The sequence below is a fragment of the Myotis nattereri genome (genome assembly GCF_964212035.1).
Source record: "Myotis nattereri genome assembly, chromosome: 8".
Lineage (NCBI taxonomy): Eukaryota > Metazoa > Chordata > Mammalia > Chiroptera > Vespertilionidae > Myotis > Myotis nattereri.
The window spans coordinates 87,886,110-87,898,847 of NC_138083.1; the positions used below are offsets into that span (position 1 = coordinate 87,886,110).

The 12,738-nt window shown below is 43.6% G+C and overlaps 1 protein-coding gene across 4 annotated transcripts in view; it reads right to left on the minus strand.

The window, feature by feature from the left end:
• The window catches only part of DTNA (dystrobrevin alpha), a 311,835-nt gene that overhangs the window by 110,044 nt on the left and 189,053 nt on the right, over nt 1-12,738 (minus strand). For all 4 annotated transcript variants that reach the window (XM_081097324.1, XM_081097321.1, XM_081097322.1 and 1 more), the window contains one exon: nt 231-298. In XM_081097324.1, the coding sequence (XP_080953450.1) occupies nt 231-298 (68 nt within the window). The remainder of the gene's footprint in view (nt 1-230; nt 299-12,738) is intronic.

A 12,738-nucleotide genomic window follows, 5' to 3' on the forward strand; every position in this document is an offset into this window, starting at 1 on the left:
TATATACATATATTTAGGTCCATGAAACTTTTCCTTCATATAAAATACAGAGTGTAGTCACACATTGTGATATTTCACTAATTTAACTTTTCCCTTCTAGGAGGCAAAAATGCTCAAAGTTACATTTTATGCAAAGAAATTTGGAATTTTAAATAAAAGTACCCGAGTCATAGAATTTCATGTGTATTCAATGGACATGATAGGGTCTTCCATGAAAGTTCTGTACTTACTCATCTCTGCAAACAGCTGTCTTCTTTCTGCCATGGTATTTCCTTTTTTCCCACTATCTTCAATCATTCTACGAGACAAAATGGGTACAGCAGCTATTATCCTCCTGCTAATGAGGCAAACGGCCATTTCTACAGGAACACACTTGCTGTGGTTATGCCACAGACACAGAGACAAACTAACACTGTGTATTTTGAAAGTATAGTTTTACTTTTACTAACTTAAATTGCTGTACATATTTTTGCATATATAATGTTGCTGTATTTGTTTGATTTTTCACTTTCTAACACAAAAATATCTACAGCAGAAAATGACCTTGTGTTATTACTAAATACAGTCCTATCCAGCCTGTTAGGTGATTCTAATCCTGGGGATTCCTGTGAAGAATATAAAGCAGATATAATGCATCTCATTCAACAAACGAGGAGACTGAGAGTCTCGTGAACTTTGTGAAGGGAATGGCATAGACGTGTGGGCGCCAAGACCAGAATGCCTTTCACCACATTCTGCTGCAAATTGTCCCCTGTGCACCCAAACCTCCACTTAGAAACAGGTGATTTTCTAAATGTTCACCTCGAAGTTGAGTGTTTGGAACTTGCCACCGTTTTTCTGTACATAATTTCATGGAAGGTGGTTGGTTAGGTTCAATCTCTCTGCTTAAATAAACATACTATCTACAGTGGGACTATCTTAAGAAATACCAAGAGTTAAAACAGAGAATGAAAAAAGCTACAAATAATTAAAATTTGACTTGAGGAAAATGAAGATAATGAGAAAGTTAATGGAAATGTTGTTTAGTCTGATAGAGGGCTTTGGGCTAAATATTAAGGATTTTACAGGTTGATGGAGGTGATTTTTTATTATATCTAATTAAACTTTTAAAAATTAAAGTTTCACCTCTCTTATATACGTATGTGTATACATTTATATTGATCCCATTATGTTTTGATTCTTGGGCATGGTAAGCATAAGGCACAGCTGATCGTTGTGCCTGTCTTTCCATGGACCCTCTTTCTCAATATAGGTCTTTGTCCATACTATTTATTATTTATTTTTGGTCTGGGTTGCCCTCTTCCTGTGCTTAGCTAACTTGCAGTTACTCTTCAGGTCTCAATTTAGACGTATCTTCCTCTGAAATCCCTCCTAATTCAATGATTGGCTGGGTTTATGCCTTTCCTCTGAGCCTTCATAGCCCTCAACGCTGAGCTTAACAAACCTTTATTGATATCCTCTATACTCCAGACACCAAACAAAGCTCTCGGTATAAAACAGTGATCAGTTCCAGCTCCCACCCTCACTGTGCTTCCACTCTAGTGGGGAAGACACAAAAGCATATAAACAACAAATGCACAATGAGGTCATTATAGCTGTAGAAGTGGCAAGAAAGGTATGGGACTGTGAGAGAGGCTGATTACGTGGGGCTAAAGTGAACAGAACCACTCGCGGAAGACTGCTCAAAAGGTAAGGGTGCTAGTTTCTCTGAAAAGGGCATCAAAGGAGCAGTGACTCTGGAACAGTTTTAAAGGACATATAGGAATTTTCCAGATAGAAAGGAGTGAAGGAAGGACTCGGGGAAAGCATGGCACTTTGAAAAGTGTATAGGGTGCATCTGGCGATTGGGGCTAGTTTGGCACTGCTGGGTACAGTGCACATGGAGATGCTGGAGAGGTGAGCAGGCATCACAGCCAGAGAAACTTTGTCATGTCCAGACAGTCAGAGCTTTGCTCTGGGGCACCAGGAGCCAACCAAGGTGTAAGTAGGGATGGATGTGTACGGATTTAGATTTTGTCAAGATTACTCCCCACGGTGAGTGCAGGAGAGACTGGGTCAGCAGGACGGTAGGGGGTCAGAGCACATGACTAAGGGACTGGTCCAGTTAGCTGGGTACTTCTGTGATTTGGGAGTGACAATATTCTGTGTTAGGCGAAAGGACTGATTTGAGAGATTTAGGACACATTCAACAGCATGTGGTGATTGGCAGGTCACAGGGAGAAGAGCAGAGAGAATCCGAGCCTTTGCCTCCCCTCAGCGTTTCACACAGAGTAGGAACCAACCAGAGGCCCTTGTGGCGATAATGAGGTGGTAGGAGGTGAGCTCCCTGTTACCTGGCCCCAGCCTCATCATTAACACAGAGCTGCAGGCTGGACAGGGAGAGTCCCCCTCTTTGTCCTCGCCTATGGGGGAGGAATGAAACGACAGAGTAGAACAGTGTGGGAATCAGCAAGGTACAAAGAATAAACCTAAATGTAGGTCACGGGCTATTAGAATAAATGTGAATTGTATTTTGAAACAGGGAGAACACGTTCACATTGAAATATCACGTCCTCCAGCCGCTTCCTTCACATCTTTAACCCACCGTCATCCACAGCATACTCACAGAAGACGTTTTAAAGGGGGACGCTTAACCCAATGGTGTCTTACATTTGTGTGAATTTCCCCAGATTATAACATGTGTTTGCTGGTAGCCTTGCGAGGAGGAAGGGGAGATACGATTCCCAGATTATAGCTGAAGAACTTGAGACTCCAGCAGGTAGAGTGGCCACACAACAAACTGTATTCTCTGACAGGGCCGGAAATTGAGTCCTTTCTATTTTTTGCTTTTAATTTTAAAACTCTGAAGGCAGAATGGATTCTAATCACCAGTCACCGTATTCCAGCTGCCACTGTTCAATACAAATAAGATCCTTCTGAAGCTGGTAACGAAGCTGGTAGACGCTGGTGGCTCAGGCCAGAAGGGGAATGGGGAGGAAGGTCCCAGCTCTCTCGGATTCCCCTGAGCGATGCCTCTGTCTACTTCTGAGCGGATCCTCCGCTTTTAAAACACCGTTACCCTGGAGATAACCATGGTGATTGAGATAATTCCCAGCACCCAGATTTCTGTCAACCCAGACACATATCATCACACCAACTCACACACCGATTCACACTCTCAGTGCCAATCCGCAGAAGCCAGCGGGGTTGTTAGAGGCGCCTGGCTCTGCTTTGCAGCCGCTGCACTTTGGCAAACAGCTTAGGACGCGCAGACCTTGTGTGCAGGGCGAGGAGACCGTGCCCAGGCTCTCTGTTCCCCGTGTCGCTCCCGGCGGGTGACAAGGAGATGCTGGCTCAGCGATCGCCAACGCTGCCCACTCCCCGGAGTTAATCAGCGCAGTGAAGGCCACGCCACGGGCCTTGCCTCCTCTGATTGATCTACGGGCGGCACAGAAATGCCCGCTCCATTTCTGCTCATGAAAGAGACCTCTGTTGTGACTTCCTCAGATTTACATTTGAGTCTAGTCTTTGGCAATATAATAAAAAGTGTTCTGCGCTCTTTCTCACAAGTGCATTTGCTTTCACGTCCTCGTCCGTGGCTGAGAGGGGCCCCAAGAAGCAGGAGGGTGCTGTCTCTAAGATCAATGGCGGCGATGCCTTTCTGACTTTGCCTTTTACTTTGAACGTCACCTTCTGCTCCTGGAACCTGGGCCTGGTTTTGGGGGGCCCGGGGCATGAGCACACTGCTCCAGGGTAATGACCAGCTGGATGCGTGAGGGACCTGGTCTTCCCTGGACAGTATGCGCCACAGCAGCTGCCATCACACCAGCCTGGAGAAAGGATCAAAATGCAAATAGCGGATGCACTGAATCTGGGGTTGGAGCCCAGCAAAGGCCCGGGGTGGGGACCCAGTGATGGGGGTCAAGGGGGAAAAAGAGGGGGAGCAACTGTAATGCCCTCAACAATAAAGATAAGAATAAGATAAAAGTACCATAGGTGTTTCTGATACCCTGCCAGGTTTGAGCTGGAAATATACTAGCTGAGCTTGACCATGAGCTTAACCGTCCATTAGGGTGGAATTTTTACTTTGCTTTATAATATGTTTCTCTAGCTTGTAAGATACACTATCAAATCTACTTTGAGCCAAGGGAGAGGTAATTCATTCTTTGGGGAATGTGAATACACAGAAACATACACATACTTTAATATGGGTATCTAATGAGGTGAACTTTTAAAAAATAGAAAATGCCATCGAAAATGAGAAAACCATTTTCATTCTGGGAAGAAGTGCTCTCAGTGGCACTTTCCCGGCGGGAAGGAGCCTGCTGTTCGGGGTAAGTGTGTGGACACGACGTTTAAGGATGTTCGGTTTTGTTTGTTTCATTTGATTTCATTGGGCTTATGAGGCAGGGCTCCTGCTCAAGACAAGCTGGTACCGCCCCCCCCCCCCCCCGCTTTACTATTGGGAAGGCATTAAAGATGGCAGAGCGAGGTGGGAGCCACTTGGCCTGGGGAAAGAGGAGCCTCTTGGAAGGAAGATGATCCAAACTGGAATTCTGTCAGTGAGTTCAAAGGTATAAGAATGTCTCTGAAGGACGGGGGACCCTGCCGAAGAGCCTGATCAAAAGGACCCCAAGGGCCCCAGGGACGACGGCCATAGGAGGGGTGGTCTGTACTGCTGCCGCCAGCACTGCATCGGGACCTAAGTCTTTTTAGAGAATCATGTTCTATCCGATATGAGGTGCCTTTGGGACGTGTGTGTGTGTGTGTGTGTGTGTGTGTGTACACACACGTATGTACGTGCATCTGCATTTCTCAAGAGCAGTAATGTTGGGGTATAGCCCCCCTTGGTCAGGCAGAACTATGGCTGACCTTACCACTGGGTGAGTCTTCCCTGCCCTCCTGCTGGGATTGCCCAGGTCTTAACCTTTGGGGGAGGGAGTAAGGAAGTGACTGCCTTTCAATTATTTGGATCTTTCTTGATTTAGTGTAAGATGTCGCTGTTCATACACATAGGTCTGTGTCTTTTTCCTACCTATCTAACAAATGAAAACAAATTAATGAAAAGTCCCTTCCCGTCTGTAATTAGAAGACTATTTTTCACCAATCTTGCAATAAGACAACTCCAAATGTTGTAAGTGAATTTTTGAGCCCCATTTATCTCATTACATTGAGATCATATACAGACATTTATAAAAGTAAAATAGATTAGTAAACTTTGAAGATTGTAATTCCTGTTGGTGTTGCTCAGTGGTTAGAGCACTGGCCTGAGCACCACCAAAGGGTCTCAGGTTCCATTTCTGGTCAAGGACATGCACCTGTCTGGCTCTCTATTTCCAGGTTGGGGCGCTTATGAGAGGAAATCAATCCATGTATCTATCTCACATCAATGGTCCTCTCTCTCATCTGCCCCCCCCCCCACTCTCTCTCTGAAAAAGCAATGGAAAAAATACCCTGGGATGAGGATTAACAACAACAACAACAAAAAGATTATAGTTCCAATTTTTTTCCAAGTGAGTTAAATTTAGCTTCTCAGAGAAAGGCTGTGACAAGACAGAATATATTAGCTGATTAAGCTATCTAACCTGCCGTTTCTTTTAAGATTTAGACCCTTTTAATGATTTGATAAAAAGGTATAGACTTTCATCCCACCAAAATGGCCATGTCCATGGACACACAAGTAAAGGAGTTACAGTTCTTCGCATGGGCTGGTTTAGGAGAAGGCCAGGATTTAGTGAGAATCAAAGGTGGCTTTATTTTATAGCAGCACCAACTCTTAGTGAAAGGGGCTACCAGTTCCAGTGGGTGCATCTACAGAGCAACTGCCCAGGGGAGAGGATACGAAGGCTGGGGGTGGCCTCATAAAACCAGGAAAGCAGGACAGATGTCGAGGTGGAGCAATGCTGACGGGAGAAGGCAGTGTAAGATATGGTAGAAGCCAGAGTGCCTGGACATACAAACTCAACATTCATGTGTCAGACAGCAACTCTCATCTGGGAAATGCAGAGCTTTAACCATGGCTGGCATGCCTCTAGGCACTGGGAAGGATTCTCTCATTGGCTAATTGTTATCTCAGCTTCTAGGAGTGTGACCTCCATGAGGAGAACTGAGAATCAAGATGCAGGCCAGGGAGACTTGCATGCTTTAGTATTTCCATATTTTTCATTTTTTAGAGTCAGGGGGTACTGAGTTTGGAGGGGTGGAAAAGGGAAAGGCAGGCAAGAATACCATTTTCTGTGATAAAACAAGAAAATCTGACTTTTTCTTGGAGAAGAAATAATAATAATAAGGATAAGAATAATTACCACAATTTAAAACAATTGCCATTTTTTAAAAAAGCTTACTATGTTCCAAGTACTATGCAGAAAGTTTTTCATTATGTTCTTATAAAAACGTCATAATGCTGGTATTATTATTTCCATTTTACCGATGTGGAAACCAAGCTTTGGAGAATTAAGTAATGGCTCAAGCACCTCTTAGGAAAGACCAAAGTGGCATTGTGTGAAGTAAGACTCATAGGAACTGCTCTTTTCCCTACAGATAGTGGTGGTAGGACATTGCCAATACATACTAGTACACACACTGAATTGGGCTAATGCATGAGATAAGCATGAGATAAGCATGAGAAGATGCTCAGGGGAGCGAGGCAGGATGGAGTAATGAGTTATGCATTGCCACACTTTCACTAAGGAAAGCAACCTGCGAGTCAGAAGGTGCCTATAACCTCTGCTTCCCCCCCCCCCGCCCCCGTCCCACCGCCTCATTTTCTTCCATCTCTCCTCTTTCTGTTTTATTCCCTTTCTCTGATCCAGCCTTCCCTTCTTGCCCTTCATTTTCTTTCCTAAACTAAGCTCTTTCATTCATTGTCTTCATTTCTATGTGCTTTAGGGAATTTGACTCAAACCATCAAAACAGACAGTTCTTAGCTTGAGAAAGAACAGTTCTAGCTTGCCTAAGAATAGTGGGAAAAGGAAAAACAGAGTTATGATGAAAAAGTTCTGAGGAGCTAACTATAAAGTACATCAGGGTGTCTGTAGCTAATAATACTGTATTTTAAACTGGAAATTTGCTAAGAGAATAAGTCTTAAGTTTTCACCAAAAATAAAAAAAATTAAACAATTAGGCCCTGGCTGGGTAGCTCAGTTGGTTAGAGTATCATCCCGATACACTAAGGTTGTAGGTTTGATCCCCGGTCAGGGCACATACAAGAAGCAACCAATGAATGCATAAATAAGTGGAACAAATCAATGTTTCCCTCTCTCAGATCAATTTAAAAAAGGCAACTGTAACTTGATTGTGAGAATTAATTATGTTGTACACTCCCAATATATTACAATTTTATTTGTCAATTGTACCTCAAAAAAGCTAGAAAAATTAATTTTATGACCTTAAAAATGCAAATTTCCCTGAGAGAATTGGAAACTTCACCTTAGTGCATTAATTTAGTTGCTTTCTTTTTAATTCCTGCTTGTGATAAACAGCGTGAGGACATGGCAATATTCATTCCGGGAAAAGGAAATATGGCTCTTGAGTGCTTCCTGGGGAGGTGAGGGCTGCTGGCTCCAGAGGCCACATGAGATGAGAGAGATGGGAGAGCAAATGGTGGGAGACGGCGAAGGCAGGTAGGTGCAGAGGTATCAACATGGCTGTTAGGATGTATTCATGGATTCAGAGCCCATAACAAGTTGTAAGATGACAGAGGGGTCCAAATGCAGTCTATGAAGAGTATGAAAGGATCATAGGGGGCATTTACGAAATTAAAAAAAAAAATCTTCCTTCCCTACTAATTCTTCTCGATGTCTCTGAAAATTTATTTGTGCCAGAAAAAAAAAATACTTTTAAAGGGTTAAGAATTCTAGATACCTGAAGGAGCTATTTTGTTCTCATTTAAAATGAGGACTGAAGGAAATCTAAATTTAACCACTTTTCAATCTAGTTTACTGTGTCAGTAAAAAGTGGAATAGAGATCAACCCGGAGCTAAATATTAATTAATATCATGCTATTCCCCCCCCCCCATTTCTCACTCACACTCTCTATGGAGAATATCTCAGGCTAATATTATACACAGCAACGTAGAAATCAGCAATGACATTGTAGGGATTCTGATGATTGCTATCCAGTGCAAGCATAGCCAAGTGTATGGAGTTAAAGCATGCACATGCCAAGATTAAGTAGGCCACCTGGAAAAGAAGCAGGCAGAGTGGATGGGCAGCCACAGTGATGGCTACAGGATCCCCAGCAGCAAACAATAGCATTTTGCACATCATGGTCCTGTTCCGAGACCAGTGCTGCCTGGCGTGGCAGGAGGACAGAATAGAAAGAGAAGAAACAGAGGCAGCCCTCATTTCTTGCCTCTGGATCTGTTTTCTATGAATTATCAGGCTCTTCATTATGTCCCTTCGACTGAAGAGATTTTTTGTCTGAAATGAAGGAATGACCAGAAGAAGCCTCTGTTTCTTGAGAGAGCCATGGTTCTGAGTTGGTGGCTGCCAAGAATTTGATGGGGAAGAATAGCTGGCAGGGAATGTGCCTTCTTTTCCAGCCTTGAACCTTTCAGGATGTCTGAACCACCCTGCCGAGGCAGAGGCATGAAGCCTGGGTAATGTAGCAGGAAGGGACTAAGAGATTCATTCATTGATGATAGACACCATAATAGTTACCGTTAACCAAGTGCTTACCATGTGCACTAAGCATTTTACATCAAGTAGCCTACTTACTTCTTACCCTAACTCTGTGATAGGCGATTTTATACTATTTTGTTTTTTCAGATGAGGAAACCAAGGCTGATGAGGTCGAGAATAATGCCCCCACCCACCCCAAGGACGCCCACATACGGAAGCAACCTAGGTGTCCACCAAAACATGAATGGATAAAGAAGTGGTGCATATATACAATGGAACATGATTTCGCCATAAAAAATGGAATTTTCCCACCTGCATCAACATGGGGGGACCTAGAGGGTATTGTGCAGAGTGAGGTAAGTCAGACAGAGAAAGCAAATGCCAGATGATTTCATGCATATGTGGAATCTAAAAAGAAAATACACGAACAAGCAGAACAGAAATAGACTCAGAGATATAGGAACTTTTTGACAGTTGCCAGATAAAAAGTGGGTTGTGGGGCTGGGTGAAAAAGGTGAAGGGATTTATAACAAATTGGTAGTTATAGAATAGTCATGAGGATGTCAAGTACACCACAGGGAACACAGCTAATAATACTATAATAACTATGTATGGTGTCAGATGGGTACTAGATTTATTGGGGTGATCACTTCGTAGTTATATAAATGTCCAGTCATGGGTTGTGTACTTGAAACTAATATATGTATTTCAACTGTAATTTTAAAATAAAAGTATTTTAAAAAAATAATATTTTCATTTATTAAAATATGAAGTCATACATCTGACTACCACAATAGAATAATCACAGTCCCAGCACGCAGGACTTCTTTCTCAGGAGGTCCAGAAGTCTCGTTCCAAATTTTCAAGACACAGAGCTGAAAAAAGTATAAATAGGGAAGACTTCCACCATGTTGGGGCCTAGAATTTGACAGAGACATTCTACTCTGAGCCTGCTAGTTCTAGCGTAATAATAAAAGGCTCCAAATTAACTTGGCTTATTGATTAAGGTGTCTTCTGATTTACAAAATAACAACATTAACCCAATTAAAACATCACATGCTTTTATTGCTATATTATTCTTACAATAATATAAAGGATAAAGTGATATACAATATAGTTATGTAGAAAACAGACCTGCCCAGAAAACAAAGCTAAATTTTGAATCATAATGCCCTAAGTTAATGCTTGTAAATGGAATACACACACACACACACACACACACACACACACACTGTGCTTCTCTGACTCATGACGCCCATACATCAAACTACCCCAACTTCACAGACGCACCACTAGAAGTAGTCACAGCGATGTGAAGTAAGCACGGCAGCACTTGGACAAAGCATTGTTAGATAAGCAGTATTGACAGCGCAGTGAACACTCTTTTGAGACTGTAAAAGTCCCTCTTGCGATGCATCCTATGTGTCCACTCTGTGAATCCGAGGAGCCTGGAAGCCAGTGTTCTGGACTCACGCTTCCCTGTCTGCATTTATGGAAGCAGTGTCCCTGGACCTCGTGAGAACACAGAACAGGGTGATAGCAGCAGGCTCAGTGTCCCAGGCTGAACAAACAGTTCTTTCTTAACAAAGGCGTTTGCTGAGGGGCACTCAGGCCATTTCCTGATGCTGGGCACACAGACACACCCTCCCTTTCACTGTCATATTCAAGGCACCAGAGCAATGGTGCATTTAATAGCATCTTAGTGACTTCAAAGACTTAATTAGCCTAAACTACTACCTGGAAATGATTAGGCCCTGAGAGAAATGACTGCTAAAAACTGTTTCTTAAAAGCTCCACAAAGCTGTTGAAAGGGATGCTGGGACTTCGGAAGTTTACAATATGTGACCAACAGTTACCCTTTGAGCTCATATAGAATACAAAGCCATCCCTTTCAGCTCTGAGCTGTTACATTACTAGGCTTGACGCGTGAATCAGTCCTCTCTCTTTACGGTTACATAAAGTCAGGCCACTTCAAATACAAACCAGAGCCTGCACAACGTTTCAGAGGCAAACAACAATCGTGTGTACGTAAAGGAGGCAGAACAAGAAGGCCCTCATCATGACTTTCCCATCGGTAACGTGTCTGTGCTACCGGTTCCCAACTTGGTGGTGTCCCTTGGTGAGAACAATGAAGCTCAGGAGTCAAGGGGTAGGTTCTCCAAGCCAATGAGCCCTTGAAACAACAGTCTTTTAAAGTTGATGTGGCCCTAACCGGTTTGGCTCAGTGGATAAAGCATCGGCCTGTGGACTGAAAGGTCCTGGGTTCAATTCCGGCTAAGGGCATGTACCTGGGTTGCGGGCACATCCCCAGTAAAATGTGTGCAGGAGGCAGCTGATCAATGTTTCTCTCTCATCGATGTTTCTAACTCTCTATCCCTCTCCCTTCCTCTCTGTGAAAAATCAATAAAATATATTAAAAGAAATAAAGTTGATGTGCCTTTGCTCATTCAAACTTCAGGGTTATGCCAATGTTTTATGAAGGTGTGTAGGGAAAGACTATTTTTAATAGTGAAGGACAGAAAGAGAACTGGACCTCTCACCTCCAAATGAAAAGAAAAAAAAAAGGTAACTTTTTTTGTTTTAAAATATGTCCCTTATACATGGCAAATGTGTTTATTTTTAATACTAGTGGCCTGGTGCACAGATTTGTGCACATTGAAAGGAAATTAATTAGAAGAAATATTTTAATATCGCTATTTGCTCTTTTTCTATAATAGAAGTGTCAACCAAATTCATGATCAACAATGACAAATTGAAACACATGTGTGTGCTTGGCACCAGTGAGAGCTTTATATGTATTGCGCATGCAGGAGTCAACGTTTATTATTAAATTGCCAGTGCACATATGTACTGGCCAGTTGGTCAGTCAGACAGTCGGACGGACATATGGTTGGTCACTTAGCCTTTTATATATATACTAGAGGCCCGGTGCATGGGTAGGGTCCCTAGGTCTGGCTGGTGATCAGGGCTGATCTGTGGGGCAACTGGTGGGGCAATCAGGAGTGCCCCTGCTGGCACCTGCCTTGGCTGGCCTGGTGCTGCCTGCTCACCGGCCCCAACCTCCGCTGCTGCCACTGGTTGGGGCCTGAGGGCTGGGGGCAGCTCCTGCATTGAGTGTCTGCCCCCTGGTGGTCAGTGTGCATCATTGCAACCGGTTGTTCTGCCATTTGGTTGATTTGCATATTAGGGTTTTATTATATAGGACATATAAAGCCTGCTTTTATCCTAATCACACAGGATCAGAATCAGGTGTATTTTAGTTTAAAAAGTTGAAGCTAATTATGGGAACTTTCTCTAGCATAGCTTTCCACTCAAAACCTCCATGAGTGTGCTGGTCCATGGCTCTGGGCACTCACCCAGGACTGGTAACTCTCACTGGGCTCTAGATATAAGTGGAGGGGAGGGGACATTACTATCAGATCAGCGTTTCTATGCTCTCCTCACAGACATAGAAGACTCCTCACCGGACAGGGAAGGGGTTCATCAGGTCAGGACAGCAGATAGAAGGACAGAGTAAAGAGGCCAAGGTGCAGTAAGAGAGACCAGGAGCAAGAGGGGATGACTCAACTCTAAATCGAGTTCAGGCTTAGCCTGGTTAACTTGGCCTTCTGAGTTTTTGGTAAATTATGTGCTTTGAATTGAAAACAACCAGTATGAATACCTTGTTTTGAAAGAAATCAAAACACTACGTTAAGTGCTGAGCTCCCAGGATATCCTCCGCACTGGCTGGGCCTGGGCTGTGTGCCTTCCTCGGTTAGATGGTGTGCTTCTATTACTGCAGCTTGTAATTGCAATGCTGCCAGTGGAAAGCAGGCTCTTTCACGGGACCGTAAGGCATTCCATGGACCCACGTGTGGGAGAGTGTGCTGTGGCAAGATTTATTTGGGTGGGAACAGAAGGCTGCCCCTGGGTTTTCCATTTCCCATCTCCACCCATCCCTCCATGGGGAAATCAATCTTGTTTTCATCAAGGCCAAAACAAAGGTCTGAGTCCGGAGTTTCTGATTCCTATGAAAGCTTAGTCCTTTGGAGCCCGTGGGTCTGCGGAAGACCTTAGTGGCTGCTAGACCCACACAGCTGTGGGCGTTCCCTGGGATGGTATTATCGTAGGAGCTTTTTCGAAATAACCAATCAACTT